This window comes from Takifugu rubripes, chromosome 5 (assembly GCF_901000725.2).
Source record: "Takifugu rubripes chromosome 5, fTakRub1.2, whole genome shotgun sequence".
Classification (NCBI taxonomy): domain Eukaryota; kingdom Metazoa; phylum Chordata; class Actinopteri; order Tetraodontiformes; family Tetraodontidae; genus Takifugu; species Takifugu rubripes.
Genome location: NC_042289.1, coordinates 7,425,300 through 7,442,656, shown reverse-complemented (window position 1 = coordinate 7,442,656; position 17,357 = coordinate 7,425,300). Strand labels below are relative to the sequence as shown.

General features: G+C 45.9%; 5 protein-coding genes across 13 annotated transcripts; 2 read left to right on the top strand and 3 right to left on the bottom strand.

The window, feature by feature from the left end:
* Positions 1–476: 476 nt before the first annotated feature.
* On the bottom strand, positions 477–5,321 carry e4f1 (E4F transcription factor 1). Of its 6 annotated transcripts, none has more exons than XM_011603871.2 (14): positions 5,157–5,321; positions 4,788–4,921; positions 4,633–4,717; positions 4,296–4,477; positions 4,065–4,185; positions 3,822–3,974; positions 3,524–3,741; positions 3,153–3,413; positions 2,927–3,038; positions 2,527–2,744; positions 2,254–2,452; positions 1,982–2,145; positions 1,525–1,587; positions 477–1,407 (listed from the first exon to the last, which is right to left on the bottom strand). In XM_011603871.2, the coding sequence occupies exons 1-14, from the start codon at positions 5,251–5,253 to the stop codon at positions 1,033–1,035; spliced, it is 2,382 nt and encodes a 793-aa protein (XP_011602173.2). In that variant the 5' UTR covers positions 5,254–5,321; the 3' UTR covers positions 477–1,032. The 6 variants fall into 6 exon arrangements, with proteins under 6 accessions (XP_011602173.2, XP_029692649.1, XP_029692650.1 ...); XM_029836789.1 differs by having other exon boundaries at positions 3,192–3,413; XM_029836790.1 differs by having other exon boundaries at positions 4,090–4,117.
* A 480-nt stretch (positions 5,322–5,801) lies between these two features.
* On the top strand, positions 5,802–9,038 carry narfl (nuclear prelamin A recognition factor-like). The gene is made up of 11 exons (XM_011603870.2): positions 5,802–5,900; positions 6,384–6,479; positions 6,565–6,708; positions 6,798–6,927; positions 7,013–7,147; positions 7,298–7,416; positions 7,502–7,631; positions 7,709–7,781; positions 7,850–7,987; positions 8,190–8,347; positions 8,425–9,038. Exons 1-11 carry the CDS (start codon positions 5,835–5,837, stop codon positions 8,664–8,666), a joined length of 1,431 nt encoding a protein of 476 aa, XP_011602172.1. The 5' UTR covers positions 5,802–5,834; the 3' UTR covers positions 8,667–9,038.
* Positions 9,039–9,180: 142 nt separating this feature from the next.
* Positions 9,181–11,894, bottom strand: LOC101076411 (hydroxyacylglutathione hydrolase-like protein). Of its 4 annotated transcripts, none has more exons than XM_011603867.2 (9): positions 11,779–11,894; positions 10,990–11,121; positions 10,732–10,796; positions 10,534–10,651; positions 10,342–10,450; positions 10,142–10,245; positions 9,801–9,902; positions 9,597–9,652; positions 9,181–9,525 (listed from the first exon to the last, which is right to left on the bottom strand). In XM_011603867.2, the coding sequence occupies exons 2-9, from the start codon at positions 11,092–11,094 to the stop codon at positions 9,213–9,215; spliced, it is 972 nt and encodes a 323-aa protein (XP_011602169.2). In that variant the 5' UTR covers positions 11,095–11,121; positions 11,779–11,894; the 3' UTR covers positions 9,181–9,212. The 4 variants fall into 4 exon arrangements, with proteins under 4 accessions (XP_011602169.2, XP_011602170.2, XP_029692659.1 ...); XM_011603868.2 differs by having other exon boundaries at positions 11,714–11,800; XM_003964578.3 differs by having other exon boundaries at positions 9,191–9,506; positions 9,573–9,652.
* LOC101069132 (hydroxyacylglutathione hydrolase, mitochondrial) lies at positions 11,358–14,899 on the bottom strand. The gene is made up of 9 exons (XM_003964547.3): positions 14,741–14,899; positions 14,261–14,445; positions 13,789–13,853; positions 13,573–13,690; positions 13,369–13,477; positions 13,134–13,237; positions 12,952–13,053; positions 12,794–12,873; positions 11,358–12,688 (listed from the first exon to the last, which is right to left on the bottom strand). The coding sequence occupies exons 1-9, from the start codon at positions 14,805–14,807 to the stop codon at positions 12,589–12,591; spliced, it is 930 nt and encodes a 309-aa protein (XP_003964596.2). The 5' UTR covers positions 14,808–14,899; the 3' UTR covers positions 11,358–12,588.
* A 163-nt stretch (positions 14,900–15,062) lies between these two features.
* Positions 15,063–16,060, top strand: fahd1 (fumarylacetoacetate hydrolase domain containing 1). Its single transcript, XM_003964548.3, has one exon. The coding sequence runs from the start codon at positions 15,197–15,199 to the stop codon at positions 15,857–15,859; it is 663 nt and encodes a 220-aa protein (XP_003964597.1). The 5' UTR covers positions 15,063–15,196; the 3' UTR covers positions 15,860–16,060.
* Positions 16,061–17,357: the final 1,297 nt, after the last annotated feature.

Here is a 17,357-nt window from a genome sequence, read left to right as displayed (position 1 = left end):
CCTCCCTCTGTCTTCATTGGTTGATCATGCAGATAGTTTCCCCTCAGAGGGCCGAGGACTGACCCAGAAAAACTGAAGTGTACCAGCCAGGGACACGTCTGATGAGAACGGCTGTGTTAACATCAGTACCGGAGCCGCCGCAGAGCTGCCGCGTTCAAGGTCAAACCCAAAACTCACTTAGTCGTCAGGGTCACAACCGAGCTCCAATTAAGCCGACGCGAATGCAGAACCTGGCAGAAAGGGCCAAATAAAACCTGCATCACGTCCTTCGGATCCTGGTCCGCCCGGTTAATATTTAATATCTCAAATCAATGCTCAACACTGAACATTTGAGTGACAAAATCCTCAGGAAAACCGGCCGGGACGCGTTCAGCAAACCTCAAATACGTTAGAATAAAAGACAAATGACTAAAAGAGACGATAGTTTTAACAGCGCTGGAGTTAAAGGAACAGCTTTAGTCAGAGAGAGTGAAGCAGTTGTGTAAGAAAATATTTAATGAACACAAACTCTTCTCACTCATAATTTAAGCACATTTTCAATTCACACACACACACGCACACGCACCCACACACACGCAGAGTGGAATAGTCTGAATCAGACACAACTAAAGGGTTGACACTTGGAATATCAAAGAGAATTAGCCAGGCCTAAGGAGCCTGTGGCCCACTGAGAACAATGTTAGTCCAGTCAACACACATTCCTCAGTCCGGATTTTTCCGAGCTTTGTAACTGGAATCCATAAAAACACTTTTGCATCTTCCTGTAATTGAAAAGCAAAGGAAGCCGGGACACGTGACTAAAATGTTCCGACACTCTTAATGTCGCCAGTGTATTAAATTCGATAGAATTACTTGGAATTAGCTTCTTTTTTTTTTTTAAATACAAAACGTACTGATATTAAAGTCAGTAAGACCTCCAAACAGTCTTTTGAGTTAGTTTTATGATTTTGTCGAGGACTTTGGCCTTTGTTCCGTCACCACGTTTCAGACGTGACGCTCGCTGTCAGAGTCCACAGGAAGTGACCTCCTCCATCATACAATCACTGTCTGGATCTCCACCTCTTCAGGGGTTGTGATCACGTACTCCTCCTGCTGTTGCACCATCTGGATTTCCTCCTGCACCGTCTCCTCTGAGGTAACCATAGTAACAGTCCCGACCGAAGCATCCAAGGCGCCTGAGGTGGTGAGCAATGTGCCGTCGCCGATGGCCGAAGCCAGCGTCATGGCCACCTGTTCCGTCAGGCTTTCTGGCGTGGCGATGGTGATGGTGTCGCCGCAGTCGGAGATGGACGCGCCTTCCTCGTCCACGGCGGTGTTGCGCACGATGATCTGGCGGCTGCCCGTGCCGTTGCTGCCTCGCGACTGGCTGACGATTCGCTGCACGACTTTCATGATGTGATTCCCCATCTGTCAGACATGTTTAAATACAGACTCGGAATTCACACAACTGGAAGCTAATGAACACTGCTGATCAGATATGTGTGTGTGTGTGTGTGTGTGTGTGTATGTGTGTGAGATGATGACCTCATTCTGGCTGTCCTGAATGAGGGTTACTTCTTGTTCCCGCACATCCTCTGCCGTTTGTGTCTGGAGGTTAAAGGGAACACAGACATATTAGCTCCTAACACACAGCAAAGAGATGCTGTAAAGTTGATGGTTCAACTCCTGCTCAACACTGAGATGCAAGAAGGTAAAAGAACTTTCAAACCAGACAACCATAAGCTGCCCGAGGCATCGTCTGACATTTCATCTTCGGTCGCCTCTTTGGCTGAGCTACTTTCATTATCATCAACCGTTTCCTTGTTGCTTTTTTTAAACAGCGCCGGTGTGATGTGTTTCATGCATTTACAGCTACAGCTTCTAGACGGTTAATCTAAACATAAAAAACGAGAGCTGACAGTTCTTTATAGGCTCATAGAAGACCTCGGAATCTTCTGCTTTGGATTCATCTCAAAGTCACTCTGGCTCCCTCCCAGCTCACCTTGATGATGTACTCCTGTGTGTCTGCCACCACTGAGGAGAACTCCACCAGGACCGCGTGCGGGTCGTCTGAGATGATGGTTTCCGTCGTGAGGCTTTCCACCGATGCCTGATCTTCTGTCACTGAAGCCTCTTCCAGGCTGGAATCGTCCTTATGGCAGCCACCTGGTGGAAATCGCAGCTTGTGACACCACAGCTCGAGTCCATGTTCGAACAGCATCGCTGCTCCGAAATGATCCTGAAGGGAGCCGCAAGCAGCTGCTCCACACTGACCTTTGGCGCGCATGTGTCGGTTTAGCGTCCCGTGCTCGGCAAAGGCTCGGCCGCATTTGGGACACTTGAAAGGCTTCTCCCCCGTGTGATGGCGGACGTGTCGCACTAGAGAGCCTTTCTCTCTGAATCCTTTCATGCAGAACTGACACACGTACGGTTTCTCGTCGCCGTGCGTCCTCTGATGGACCTGCAATGCATTCTGGGGATGAAAGAGACAGGTGTTGGCAGCTAAACTGGGAAGACTTGTGTTTGTTTTGACCACAGCATTGTCACCTTGGTCTTGTACCCCTTGTTGCACCTGGCGCAGTGGTACGGCCTTTCGTCCGAGTGCGCCCTCATGTGTTCCCGGACGTGCCCGATGGTCTTGTACAGTTTGCCGCACTCGCCGCACTTGTACCTCCTCTCGCTGACGTGGATCTCCATGTGTTTCTTCAGCAGGTACCCAGTCAGAAACTCCTTTTCACACACTGTGCACTTAAAAGGCTTACAACCTGCAAAGAGATCGATGTCACGTCCTCAGGTTACGGGGACAGAGGTTTACTTGACTTTGTCCAGATGTGCTTTAATTCTGGACATTCCAGTCGTCAAAGTGACTTTTAGCCAAATTTTCCGTAAATGTAGCCTTAAGGCATCACAATCATGCTGCTAACCATAATTTGCATCCTGAACGTACCTAAATGGCTTTTAACATGGCAGCGGAAGTAATTGAGGCCCTTGAAGGAGCGATTACAGTGTGGACATGTGTGCAGCTTTAAAGATGGACAATCGCTGCCATCAACAGCTGCCTGCAACAGCAGAGATTAAACACATTAATATGATAATTTAGAATCCAAAAAGCAGCACAAAATGACTTGTTAATGACTTCCCATATAATACATTAGTTCTTATTTCACTATGACCTCTTTGGGTATCTCCAGCTCCAAAATCTCTTCTTTCACCTGGACCTCAGGGATATTTTCCTCCTCCTCGTCTTCCTCCTCATCATCCGGGCACTCGGAGTCCTCTTCATGAATCATCTCCGTCGTCTCCGAGGTTTCTTCAACCATGGCTTCTTCTGCGCCCAGTGCGATGCCGGAGTTGATGATGGCCTGGCAGATGAGGCTGTCGCCCGCTGCTGCGGCTGCAGCCAGAGCTTCTGCCTGCGACTGCTCCACAACAAGCTAGCCAGGAAAATGGTGAGCAACAGGTTAGAGGCAAGAGTGTCGCCGGGCAAAGCTGCATGACTTAAACTGTCCGTACTCGCAGAAATGTGCAGAAGGTGTTTACCAACCTGCTGCTCCTGTGTGGTTCCATCCACCTCCATTGTGAAGTGGACCTGATGAAGGACCTCTTGAGAGTCAGCTTCCACCACACTGACAACAGCCGTCTGAGCTTCTACAACCTGCTCCTCAGACTCTTGCTCTACAACCACCACTTCTTGCTGCTCAGTCACAGCAACTGCGGCGGCGGCGGCAGCAGCATCATCATCATCATCATCATCAGCAACTCCTGGACAATTTGGAACTTTGAGTAACTCAATCAACTTTCAGCTATCCTTAAACAGACAACTCCTGAACTACAACTCTGACCTTTTTGCAGGCCATCTTTGCTGACCAGGATCTCCTTGTACTGAGCAAAGCGGATCTTTTCTGTGCACGGCGTGATGGCTTTCAGGTGTCTCGTGAGGGCGCCCGACTCCCTAAACGAATGGCCACAAAGGTTGCAACGATATGGCCGCTCATCTGTGGGAGAAGAAGAAGAGGCAGGAAGTCATTCGGTGAAATACTACAGTGTCAAATCACGATGCAAGCGTTCAGGTTTACTGCCTGTACCAGTGTGACGGCGGTTGTGACGAACCAGGGAGCCTTTCGTATGGAAGGAGGTCCTGCACAAGTCACATGAGAAGTTCTTCTGGTCACTGTGAGTTTTCAAATGAGTTCTTAAGATGTTAATCTGTTAGGTGGAGGGAGAACACAGCACATGTACTGTAAAGATAAAGTATCCTCATTGATATGAAAATCAATCCCATTTGTCTACTAAAGACAGTCAGATATAAAACTCACAGTTTTAAATGTCTTTTGACAAAGTTGGCATATGTACCGTCCTTCTTGGTTGACTTTGTACAAGTGCTTGTCGTCAACGCCATTGTCAGATACAGGCGAGTCACTACCATCCGTCTGCTCAGTCACTTTATGTGAAGTGATCTTCCTCCTGTGACCTCGGCCCAACGGGCCAGAGTTTTTGTCTGCGGTTGGAGGAAAGGACAACATAAATTACATGTTATGGGGTTCCATTGTGGATCAAGGACGGCTGCTCACTATTGTAATCACACTTCAACAGAAATGCATTTGCAAATAGACTGCTAATATTCCATTATTTGCAGCAGAGATCTCGGCTCACCAGCGAGGCTCTTCACTTTTTTATCTGAAGAGGCGCTGTCAGAATTTTGTATGTCTATGGGAGACGTTCCATTTGTTGCGTTGACCTAAATAGGGCAAATAAGAATCTTAGTTCCCCTTTTGAAACCTGGACAAAACGACCAAACGACAGAGTACCTCTTGACTGCCATCCTGGTCGCTGGCCTCCCGTGCTTCCACACGTTTGCAGCCCTGTTGCAGCTTGTGCTGGATAAAAGCCTCCAGCGCCGAAAACTCGGTCTGACAGCGTCCGCATTTATGCACATCTTCATCTAATATTGCAAGGCATATCAAAAAGAGGAGTACAAAATGAGTATCCGTGCTGCCAGTCACAATTTAGCACGTCTGAACCCCTAGAATCGCTGCTAACATGGAGTTAAAAGTATCGTGAAGTGTTGCTAGCGGCAGCTAACTGTTAGCAATATTGCATGAGGACGAAGTGAGCTAGGCCCAAACACAGCGTTAGATTAAAGTTTCGGAGTCGCCTGAGTGTGTAAATAAACCCACCTTCATCTCCCAGCGTAGACTGGATGGTGATGGTCTCACTGCCGTTGCTCGTTGCTTCAGCTTCGGTCTCTGCCGTATGATTATTTTCGACATTCATGTCGTTCGGATTCTCCGTCTCTGTCGCAACGATGTTTCCACAACTAGGCAAAACATGGCGGATTTACGGCTCCGTAGTCATAACAACAACACGGCGCACGCGCCTTCCATTGTACAGTCACTGTGTCGGGCGATGCGGCGAAGTTACCTCAAGCTGGCTATTCTTTATTGTAAATGAATTCATAATTTCGACTTTTACTGTTTTCGGGCGAAGGGAAACACTGTGTCACATGTTTTTTTAAAATTAATTTCACAGTTTTATTGAATTACTGGCCTATTGTATTAAAGAACTAATTCTTCCCAAATAGAAATCTGTTGAGGCAGCAATATAATGGTCACTCATGAATAAAACAGTTCTATATTTTTATTTTGCAAGGGTTTGCAATGAGAAATAACAGCAACAAAAATATATTTTTCAGCACGAAAGTATTGTCGATTTAATATATTCAAGAATATTATAATAGATAATACAAGACTATTATAATGTTCAAAAGACAAGAATAATTAAAAGATAAAAGGTCAAACCCAATGAGGCCTTTTCACGACACTAAAATAAACAACAAACACTTTACGGCAGCAAGAATGGCGTCTCACTTTAGCGGCGTGTTGCAATTGACAGATCTCGACGATTTTATCACTCCTTCTCAGGTAATACACATTCTATAACGGGTTACAGCACATAATATACTCCGTAAAGATAGTGTACATTGCGTTAAGTAACAATATAAGCCAGCGATGTATTTATACATCTTGAAACAAAGGAGATTACAATTTAGACAGACAACACGTATAAAAGATAAATAAGATGCGGCTTGAAAACACATTTTCTTATTTTGAAGCATAAAAACGGACCAGACATGTTAGTTCGTCGCTAAATTTAACTTTTGCAGATATGTGTGCCGATTGCAGTAAGATTGCGTCACCTTAATTTGTGGTACGTCAGGATGCTGATGTTTCATCTACGGTGGATTTAAATGTATTTCTATTACTTTGTTTCATCGTGTATTTGTTTTCTTAAGTTGCTTAGCTGTTTTCACCCTTGTTGGGGTTTGCTAGGTTTATCTTTACAATATTAGTCTTATTATTAATTTTTGTCACTCTTTAAAAGACTTTTAAAAATGTTATTTACAGGAATGTGTCAAACCTGTCAAAGTAGAGAAGAAACAGGGCAAATCTGTGGCCAAAATTCAAATAGAAGAAGACGGTAGCTACATTCAAATCAACCAGGTTGGTATCAAGACACGATCAAAATCCACGTTTAAAAATTAGACTAAAATGTCTCTTTTGTTACTTCACTGATATGTCTTTTTAGGATGGTGGGAAGCAAAAACTGGAGAAAGCAAAGATTACCCTTAATGACTGTTTGGCCTGCAGCGGCTGCATCACCTCTGCTGAGAGTGTCCTGATAACGCAGCAGAGCCACGAGGAGCTCTTAAAAGTGCTACAAAACAACAAGGTAAACGCTGTTGAACATGCATTTACATGTGAGGGGAATAGAGGTGTCCCTGTATTCACCTGCACTCCATTTTGCTTCTTTTTTTTTAGTCCAGTGAGACAGAGAAGAAGGTGGTGGTGGTGTCGGTGTCTCCGCAGTCTAGGGCCTCACTTGCAGCACGCTATGACCTCAGCAGTACCGAGGCGGGCAGGAGGCTCACATCGTTCTTCAAAGGCCTCGGTGAGAGCAGATATAACATTATTCGCACGTAATGGTTGACACTGGCGAACACAGCCAACGGTGAAGTTTGCCGTCGTTGTTGCAGGTGTTCATCATGTGTTTGACACGACCTTCAGTCGGACTTTCAGCCTGCTTGAGAGCCAGAGAGAATTTGTGGAGCGCTTTCAGAGGAAGGAGCAGGACAAAACAAGTCTGCCAATGATGACTTCGGCTTGTCCAGGTATTCCAAAAGAAGCCTTACGTGGAATTTAAAGTATTATTCTGAATTTGTGTCAGTTCTCTTCTTGTCTGACCTGATTTCTAGCTAGCTGCTTTGGCTTTTTTGATGGTGATAGTAAACAAATCACTTACAAGTTCTGTTTTAATCCAGGTTGGATTTGCTATGCAGAGAAGACCCATGGGGACTTTGTCCTTCCATACATCAGCACCACTCGCTCCCCGCAGCAGATGATGGGCTCTCTGGTTAAAGGATACTTTGCAGAGCAGCGGGTACAAGAACACGTGAACCCATGATAGTTTATTCATAGGAAATCGTGGAGATTAAAAAACTGAGGTACTAAAACTGTGTTGTTAGGGTCTCAGTCCAGAGCAGATCTACCACGTGGCTGTGATGCCCTGCTTTGACAAGAAGCTTGAAGCTTCCAGGTCAGACTTCTACATGGATCAGCCTCAGACCCGTGAGGTGGACTGCGTCATCACCTCTGGTACAGCATCTACTTTTACACTGCTCTTGCAAAGTGAATTAGCTTTTATAACTTTCCAAATTTTTTATTTTATGCAGGAGAAGTTCAGCAAATGCTGGAAGAGAGAGACGTGTCTCTTAACAATGTAGAGCCAGTTCCCCTTGATACAGTGTAAGTCTCCAGATTACTAGACAGCTGCATAGATTATTATATATAGTTATATTTTATTCTTGCTGCAGGTTCAGCAACGTGTACGGTGATGAGTATCTGAGCCATGCCGGGAGCGGCTCAGGGGGTTACCTCCATCATGTCTTTAGCTATGCTGCCAAGCATCTGTTTGGAGAAGAAGTGAAAGAGCTCACCTACAAGACCCTAAAGTGAGTTTCTTGGCAGATATTTTAGTAATTTGCGTAGAACAGTGGCAGGACAGTTTTTCTATGGAGGTAATTTGTAATAATGTTCTCACCCAACCAGGATTTAAGCTGGTTTTCTTTCCTTTTTTGTCTGTACAACACCATTTAAAAGATGTCTGACTGCATCAGTATTGTGTCCGAGTGCTTATTGAACCCTCTGCTACAGGAACAAAGACTTCCAGGAAGTGACTTTGGAGAAAGACGGAGCAGTCCTGCTGTGTTTCGCATCCACATATGGTTTCCGCAACATCCAGAATCTGGTGCAGAAGCTCAAGAGGGGGAAGTCTCCTTACCACTTTGTGGAAGTTATGGCCTGTCCGTCAGGTAAGGTGAAAGCTGTTCAGTGTCTCTGAAATGACGCTGATCCAGCACTGCTTGACTCTTCTCATGCCCGCACGCAGGTTGTCTGAATGGTGGTGGCCAACTGAAGGCCTTACCTGGTCAGAACCAAAAGGAGCTTCTCCAGAAAGTGGAGGCGATCTACAGGGCAGAGCGCCCCCTGCTCCCAGAAGAGAACAACAGCGTGGCTGAGCTGTACCAGTTGTGGCTCCGCACCGTCGGAGAGGAGAGAGCCAAGGAGCTGCTGCGCACCCAGTACCACACTGTGGAGAAGATGAAAAACGGGCTCACTATGAAGTGGTGACCGATCTTTCGGTTGCCATGGGTGATCAGCAGACTGGATATTGTTGCATATTCTTGCACTGAATAGAACCGTCCAAATACATGCGATTGTCTCTTCTGACTGAAGTTTTCACATGTGCCAACAATAATTTTGGACTGTTTATGGTCAGAATTTCCTTCACAGTGCTGATGTTCTTTAATCGAACAGCAAATACTGTTAGACTGCCAGTAAAAGGCAACGGAACACCAGGGATCACAAGAATTCATGTCGGGGGAAAAATCAGCTCTTTATGAGCAGAAATGACAAAAGCAAATAAGAGCATTCCTTGTTTATTTATCATGTAGTATTCTGTACAGTATGTACACAGAGTGGAAAATAAAGAGATTATTTAACCATGTCTGGTTTTCTTTGCTCCATTTAAATGTGCAGAACATGTTTGGAATTATTGAATAACTTTAACTTTGATGTGAGGACATAAACACAGGTGCCAAGCAGCAGTTTAACATCACCCCCCCCCCCCCCCCCCCCACAGAAGCTTTATAATATTTATATTATAAACACATGGATTCAGGTCCAGATCAGTCCATTATTAGTGGTAAATGGGGGACCAGCCCTTAAATATGTAAAGATTTTATCAAAGCAGCAATTGAATGGATCTTTAATTACATGTAGGAACAAACTCAATTCTTCAGAAGCTCCGGGACCGGGTCGCGTGGTTTCAGGAGCCCCCACTCCAACGCCAACATGGCGAGGGGCGGAGGTCTCTCTTTGGGCTTCTTGAATTTCTCCTTCTCCTTCTGCAAGGCTCTCAGGACCTCCACAGGGTCCGTCTTGCCCGTGAACTTCTGCACTCCTTCCTCCCTGAACAAGGACAACAAAACTGAGACAATAACATCAATGAGGGGGAGAAAAAGGAGCCAGACTTACGAGAGGCGAAGAAAAGGGTTGTACTCAAACTCATCCATTAGGGTGGAGGGCACTGTGGGTTTGTCATCATCATCTCTGGCCTGTGGATGCAACAGCTGTCAGGCAACTATGTCATATAAATACAGCATGAAGCATTCAGGACAACAATATATCATATATCTGCCAGTTGAGTTTGTGGTTTATTTAATTTAAGCGGATTTTTCGGCATTATTTGTAGTATTTCCTCACCCTGGCCCAGCTCAGCATCTCTTTAACCTTTTCATTTTCTGGCTCCACCAGCATGGCGAACTTCAGGTTCTTTATGGTGTACTCATGTCCACAGAAAACCTTCTGCAGGTGAAGACAGCATTTATTTAAAATCAGGAAAACGCTGCAGGGTTACTCTGAGTTTGCTGTGGGGTTTTTTTTAAACGCTGAAAGGGAGAAAAGAGCCAGACTGGGATCAAAGCCTTCATTGTACGACTGTTTCCTCAGCGCTGTGACTCACGCTGGCTCGTATCTGAGGTCATGATAGTTGACGTTAACTCTTTCGTGGCCACGCTCCACAGAGTTGCTGTGTTTCTACTAACCGTGTCTTGAGGTAGGGAGCCCAGCACCTGGGTCAGGTTGTGGTACATCTGTTCTGCTGTGCCCTCCAGAAACCGCCCACACCCGCCAATAAAGAGCGTGTCCCCTGTGGACCAAAGTAACGCACAAACAGAGGTCATTGGTTTTACAACTCGAAGCAGCGAGAGTGGTAGAGGTCCGGGCCGGCGCTCTGCTCACAGACCTGTGAACACTGCGGGGGCGTCCGTGCACTCATCCTCCCAAACAAAGTAGCACATGTGGCCGGAGGTGTGACAGGGAGTGAACAGGCACCTCACATTGATGGAGTCAAACTGGGAATCAGACACAACACTGGATCAGCTGCCAAATGGCCGAATCACATTGAAATGCTGTCCTCCCGCCACACCGTGTGCACCTTGAGTTCCTGGGCGTGGGTGATTTTATCTGTCAGACCACCGATCCGATCGTCTCCCCCATACACCCTCAGCCCAGGGACCTCCTTCAGCAGAGCCTCGTTCCCCCGAGCGTGGTCCCTGAGGGGTCAGTTTCTGGTTAGCTCGGCAGGAATTCCCCATGGACGATGTGATTATAGTCTGTTTTAAAACGTCCTCACCAGTGGTGGTGTGTGGTGAGGACGGCCGTCAGAGACAAGCCCTCCCTCTTCACAATCTCTAGAAGCTGCAAAAGGAAGAAGCGATGCCGTAAATGACGAGAAACGTACTTTAGAAATATATCATCTATAAACTGACCAACCTGCTGAATTACAGGTTCCAAAATGTGTGAAACTTTATAGGTTTCTGGTAAATACATCGCCATTCATTTCTTTAGGGCCTGAAATGATATTTTCCCACAAACAGAGCAGAAATCTCACCCGATGTGGAACAGCAGGGTCCACAGCTACAGCCTGTTTGCTCTGCTCTTCAATCACCAGGTACATGTAGTTGTCCTCCAGAATGGAGATCACCTTCACCTTCATGACACCCTTTGATGTTTATGCAGCACACTGAATTAAATTAAGGTAATGAATAAAAAATAATCAATAATCAAACTTGATTCTTTAACCAAATATAGCAAATTCCAATGCAGTAACTGATTTTTCTCATTTATTCATGTAAAATGTGTGGTAGATATGTTGACACCTGTTTAGAAAGCCTTTGTTTACATATTAGTCTGGACAAGTTTTTCTTTTAACTTCTGACACTTTTCAAGTATGGCTGTAGTTGTATTTATAGTCCCACCAAGCTTAAATGGGTCTTTTATTAATAACATGGAAATGATGAGGTTGACTGTAAGGTTATCTCGGTGACAAAGAACCATCAAAAACATTGTAATATTTCAACAATATCGCTGCACCAACAAATAATCTCGTGATTTCAGTACGATTCGCCCTTTTCCCCCCTTAATATACGTGGGACCGTTGACATTTCATGGAAAAATGCGACACAATAATTTGACATAGTAGTAGTAGACGCAGTACGAAAATAACTTTCTATTAAGATACACATTGATTGACTTCCTGGTTAGAATTAAGCCACGCCCACGCGCACCTGAGACTGTCCCCCGTTACACTAGTAACGATAATGAGAATAACAGACCTCAGCCGCCACAGAATCAGCGTTAGTGTGATCGGATTACATGCACCAGGACAGGACTGGGTTACCTCGGATGAACTGATCCCGATCACTTCTATCATATGGTTGCGTCGCTGTGAAAACTCTTTAATGTGCACATTCAGAGCTTCCGCCAGCCAAGCGTACAGGGCAGAGCGAGAAGTTATCGCGAGATCATAGCGCCGTTGTTTAAGGGCCAAGCCATTTTAATCAAGCCCAGAAGCATTCAACGTGTTTTCGAACGGGAAGAAATTAAAATTATTTAACACTTCACTAAAACATTACAGTTAGAGTAATGCTCACAATACATTCGTTTTAATGCATTTCCCCACCATACAACGTCATTTTTGAGACTAATCAAAGATGCAAAATTATACCCGACAGTGATCACTATCACTGATATTCACATATAAGATTTAAATAAAGAAAGATTTTAAATAAAACAATCTTGAATTTAAAATAAAAACAAACGGGCAAGTAGCCAGACATGTCAAATACTTGCAAAAAAAAAAAAAATACAATCGGAACTATTCCATGCCTGACTTGAAAAAGTTTTCGAATTGAAAATTTTATGCAGACGTTTTTGTACATTAACACCTTAAGAGAATAAAATTAAGACTAAAAAACTTTTAGTTTTAGTAACTTTTAGTTCCCCAACCATCGATAGCCATATATTCCTCAGAACCAAAAAACCACAAAAACGACGACTGTTTAGTGCCACATTGACTGAAAGTGCCATTGCTGTAAGTATTTTTTAAAGGGGCTTTGGAGAAAAATAATGCAAAAAAATGCAGGATTGTTATTTCTAGCGCAGTAGCGTCAAGCGCAGTGTTTGAATTTGTTTCAGCAACTCTGAATCGTCACTCCTTCGGCACCCGGAAGCCATCTTTTTCTTTCCTTAGGCATCTCATTGTCTCAACAGGGTCGTCCTGTTTTACGTGGTCTTGTACAGACTTCTCTCTGTATTAGACATAAGAGGACCATATCAACACCTTTAACACCTGCAAACAAACCAAACAGATGCCTGAATTCTAAAACACTTAGCAACAGTCAAGCTGTACATACTTGACCCTCATAAAGGGATTAAAGGTGAACTCCTCTGCCAAAGTGGAGGGGATGGTCGGTTCTCCGTTCTCGTATCTCTCCTGCATGAAAACAAATTCACAGGTGAGGAGATTCTTTTATCTGGGTTTACACTCTGAGAGGACTCTCCATCGACGTACCTTTGCCCAAGCTAGCTTTTTCTTGATGGCGTCATTGTCCGGTTCCACATGCCGCGCAAATTTGAGATTGCTGACGGTGTACTCGTGACCGCAGTAAACGCGCTTCAAGGCAAACACATCGCAGTCGGTCACGCGTTCGATGCCTTCTACGCTGGTGTTGCACATTAATTCCATAGACTTACCGTTTCAGGAGGCAGGCGTCCCAGAATCTCTACCAAGGCTTTGTACATCTGCTCAGCCGTGCCTTCGAAGAATTTACCACATCCGGCGACAAACAGCGTGTCCCCTGCACGGGAAAAGGACGTGTCCGAAAGGTCAGGCTCCTCAGGTCGCATGTGACAGACTGGCTGCAGGAGCTGCATCAACTGTACCAGATGGTTTGTAAAGGAGCCCTCCCCCAGTTGTGATTAGACGTACCGGTGAAAACAGCCGGTGGCTCGTCGCTGTTGTCTTTTGTCACATAATAGCAGACGTGACCAGTCGTGTGACATGGCGTGAAGAGGCATTTAACACTGAGAGATCCAAGCTGGGGGAAAGAGACAGACGACAGACATCAGTGGCCCAAATGCTTATGACAGAGAAAATCAGTGTGTGTGTGTGTGTGTGTGTGTGTGGTCTTACTTTGAAGGCATGAGAGTGAGTAACTTTCTTTGTGAGAGCGTTGACTCTGTCATCTCCTCCATAGACCCTCAGTCCCGGCATCATTCTTAAAAGCTTCTCGTTTCCACTGGAGTGATCCCTGAGGACACGGGTCAGAATTGAGACTTGCTGCTGCTACTCGAGCACTGAAAGAGTGTCAGAATGCTTCTGTGCATACTGGTAAATTTGGCTGGTTACCAGTGGTGATGGGTGGTCAGAACAGTCGTGAGTTTGACGCCATGTTTTTTGACCGCCTCCAAAACCTGTTGCCAATGAGTCATTAAAAGTAAATAAGGACATAAACGCTAACAGTGTGGGATTACATGAAATACACAGTATTACTTGAAATTAGATTCCTTTTTAATTAATTAAATGAATGCGGACTCGCTGAGTTTGCAGTGAACTTTTGAAACAACTCTGAATATCTCAAAAAGTCATATTTACAAAACGTCAACTAGTGAAGCAAATGACTTATTGTTACAGCTTTTTTATCCAACAAGTTTGGACTTATATAACAACCACAGAAACAGAAAAAGGCACCCACAATTAGTTACTAATTAATATATGACGGTACATTCGGAGTGTACAGTTCTGCAGAACCCCCTATCATGCGTGCATGTGGTGCAAATAAAACGCCACTAAAGAGACTTGTGGAAAGGTCTGTTCATACTTTGACTGGTTCCACAGGATCCACAACCGCCGCCTCTCTGGAGTCCGCATCGATCAGCAGGTACATGTAGTTGTCGGTGAGCGCCGGCAGGAGTTCCACCTTCATGTTGGCTCCTTCCACCACAGATGATTTCCTCACGGCGCTGTGCAGGAGAGCAGCTGCTTGGGCTTTGACTTCCACCGGTGCTTGGCAGGGAAAACAAAGTCAGGACCGGTCAGGACCACAGATGATTAAACAGAACCTTTGACCCACTTTACGCAACAAACGTCATCGATATAAACATTAGCTTTAATGCTACGTCCAAAAGCATTTTCTTTAGCTCGCTGTCAGTGTTGTTCTTACGTAAGGACAACACGTTTCCCCGAAACAGCCAATTATGATTCCTCTAGACAAACAGTCCAGCCTGTTTGCGTAGTTAAAATGCATGTAGGCAAGCTAATGTGCAGGATCGGGGTCTGTTTATGTTCATGGCGAACGTACCAAACTTCCAAACTGTAGCAGTTCCGAGCAGAGTGCAGGCACTCCCTACCAGGGACTTCAATAACATAGCAACGACAGCGATGGGCTAAATACGACTGTAGAATCAGAAAGTTTGGTTGTTGCTTCAGTTCCGCTTCACCTTTGACCTCCCCGGCTCAACCAATCAAACCAGAGGGAGTCGATGGTAAACAACGCGTTCATCACGCAAATAAAACCGCAAAATATTATTTTATTCGCAGTAGCCAAAATAAGTTAAAGGAAAGTCGACCCAAAGTTGACTTGCTAAAGTTATTACTTTATGTTGATGGCTAAGTTTTGACTTGTGAGTTCGAGTGTTGTGTCCCTGGTGGCTCGCCGTAGTTTAATGTTTCTCAACCTTGACAAGTTGAGCAAAGTTCTGGGTCAGTCCGGGGCTGACTGCTTCAGAGCGGCTCAAACCTTCACTTTTCTGGGGCAATGACATCACGAAATATATCTCGGTTTTGGGAATGGGGGAGGAAGATCATTTGTGTTGGGAGAAACTACGCAGATCACGCCAAGGAGCTGAAAAACGCTGTTCCCACGGAGCCGGTTCTCTTTCTGAAGCCCCCTTCTGCGTATCTAAAGGAGGGATCCCCCATCCTGGTGCCCAGGTACTCCAGCAACCTTCACCACGAAGTGGAGTTGGGGGTGGTCATTGGGAAAGGGGGGGCGTCGATCCCCGAGTCCGAGGCTATGGAACACATTGCTGGCTACGCTTTGTGCCTGGACATGACGGCGCGGGACGTCCAGGACGAGTGCAAGTCCAAAGGTCTTCCCTGGACGATGGCCAAGGCTTTCAACACCTCCTGCCCGGTCAGCGAGTTCATCCCCAAGGAGCGCATCCCGGACCCGGGCAACGTCACACTGTGGCTGAAGGTGAACGACCAGCTGCGGCAAAGCGGCTGCACCTCCCAGATGATCTTCTCCGTCCCGTACCTGATCAGCTACATCAGCGACTTTATCACCCTGGAGGAGGGGGACCTCATTCTCACCGGGACCCCCAAAGGCGTCTCCGCGGTGCAGGAGCACGATGAGCTTCAGGCCGGGATCCAGGATGTTGTCACCATCAGCTTCAGAGTAGACAGACAACAGCTGTAAAGGATGGAATAAATGAGGTCTTCCATTTTACAACAGTTACCTCTGCGGACCAGCAGGCGGCAGCAGTGTGCAGTTACACGGTGTTACGCACCAGGACCAACAAACAAACCATTTCTTTTTAAAACGGTCTTGATTTGATATAAATGCTGTAATTTTGAGGAGACAACTGTGACCCTTGAATAAATGCAGCACTGAACAGTGCGTTGCGGCTCATCAATCCTTCTGGAAACAACACATTTGTCCTTAAAGGACATTTTAATCATGCAGGCATCGTAGCCAAGACTATAATATTATCAGTCAAACCAGACGCTTGTTGGAAGCCTATTTTCAACTTAAAAATGCAAAAAAAAAAAAGCTAAATTGTGATTCTTTTTATGCACCAGGTGTTAAAATAATGTGTTAGGTGCTTCCTCGGTATTTTTGAAAGGGAGTGTGGGAATAATACTCTCCCCAGAAGGCGAAACGTCTTCAAGAGAAGAAACCCAGTCCAGTTGACAGAGAAAACTACCTTGAATACTATTAAAGTAAAAGAAATGGCCCTTTGACCTTTGCTTGTTTATGTTTTAACGATGACAGTGGTGGGGAGGCCTTCAGAGCCTCTGGTACGAGTTTATATCAGATGAGTTGGTGTTGGTAGTTTGGGAGCAGAGCGCTCTGAGGGTTTGGCGCCGGCTCTCCGTGGTTACTCTTAAATTTGGAACACACTTTACTGCTTGTTGGGTTAGACGCTGGTTAGCGGGGACGTGTTTTCTTCAGAAAGCCTGACAGACCAGGGTTTTTTTGCGGTAATCTACCATATGGATGCATTTTCGCCCCCCCGATGCGCGCTGAACCCCGCGGCCCCTCCGCTGATTTGCTCCCGTTCTGGTGAGGCTGGGACGCACCAGAACGGTTCCCAGGGAACAACGGCGTTTAATAAATCTGTAATTCCTCCTCGCCTGCCTCCGCCGCAGCCGCATTCCTGCTCGACGGCTCCACATCTGTTCCAGGTTGGGTTACGTTTCTCCCACAGGCGTCTCTGCGTTCGGGATCAATCAGAGTCTCCTTCAACCTGTCCCGGCTGGAACCTGAGACCGCGTGCATCATCTCCTCACACCCGAGGGCCGCGTTATCTTCCAGGGTCCAACCCTCGGCCCCCGGGGACGACACGGGTCCACCACCGCAGCAGGTCTGCCCGACTCAACGAGACCTGAGGGACGGTTCCTGTCCACTTTTAGCAGATATGAAGGGACTTCTTCGTCGTCCTGGTGGGACTTCAAACCTCTTCTTGCCTTTTTTATGTCACCAAGCAGCATTCCCGGCTGTTTGACGTCTGTGTGCTGATTCCACCTGTGACATGAAATCAAGACAGGTGGGAAAGAGATTTGCACAAATCCGCCTGAGATTTAATAAAACCACAGGGCCACGTTGTTCCCTCCTCCTGCCTCCAGCTCCATCAGAGCTCTGTGATCCCCAGGAGATCCGTCTTAGGTGACTTGTTTGGGTAATCTCTAAACGC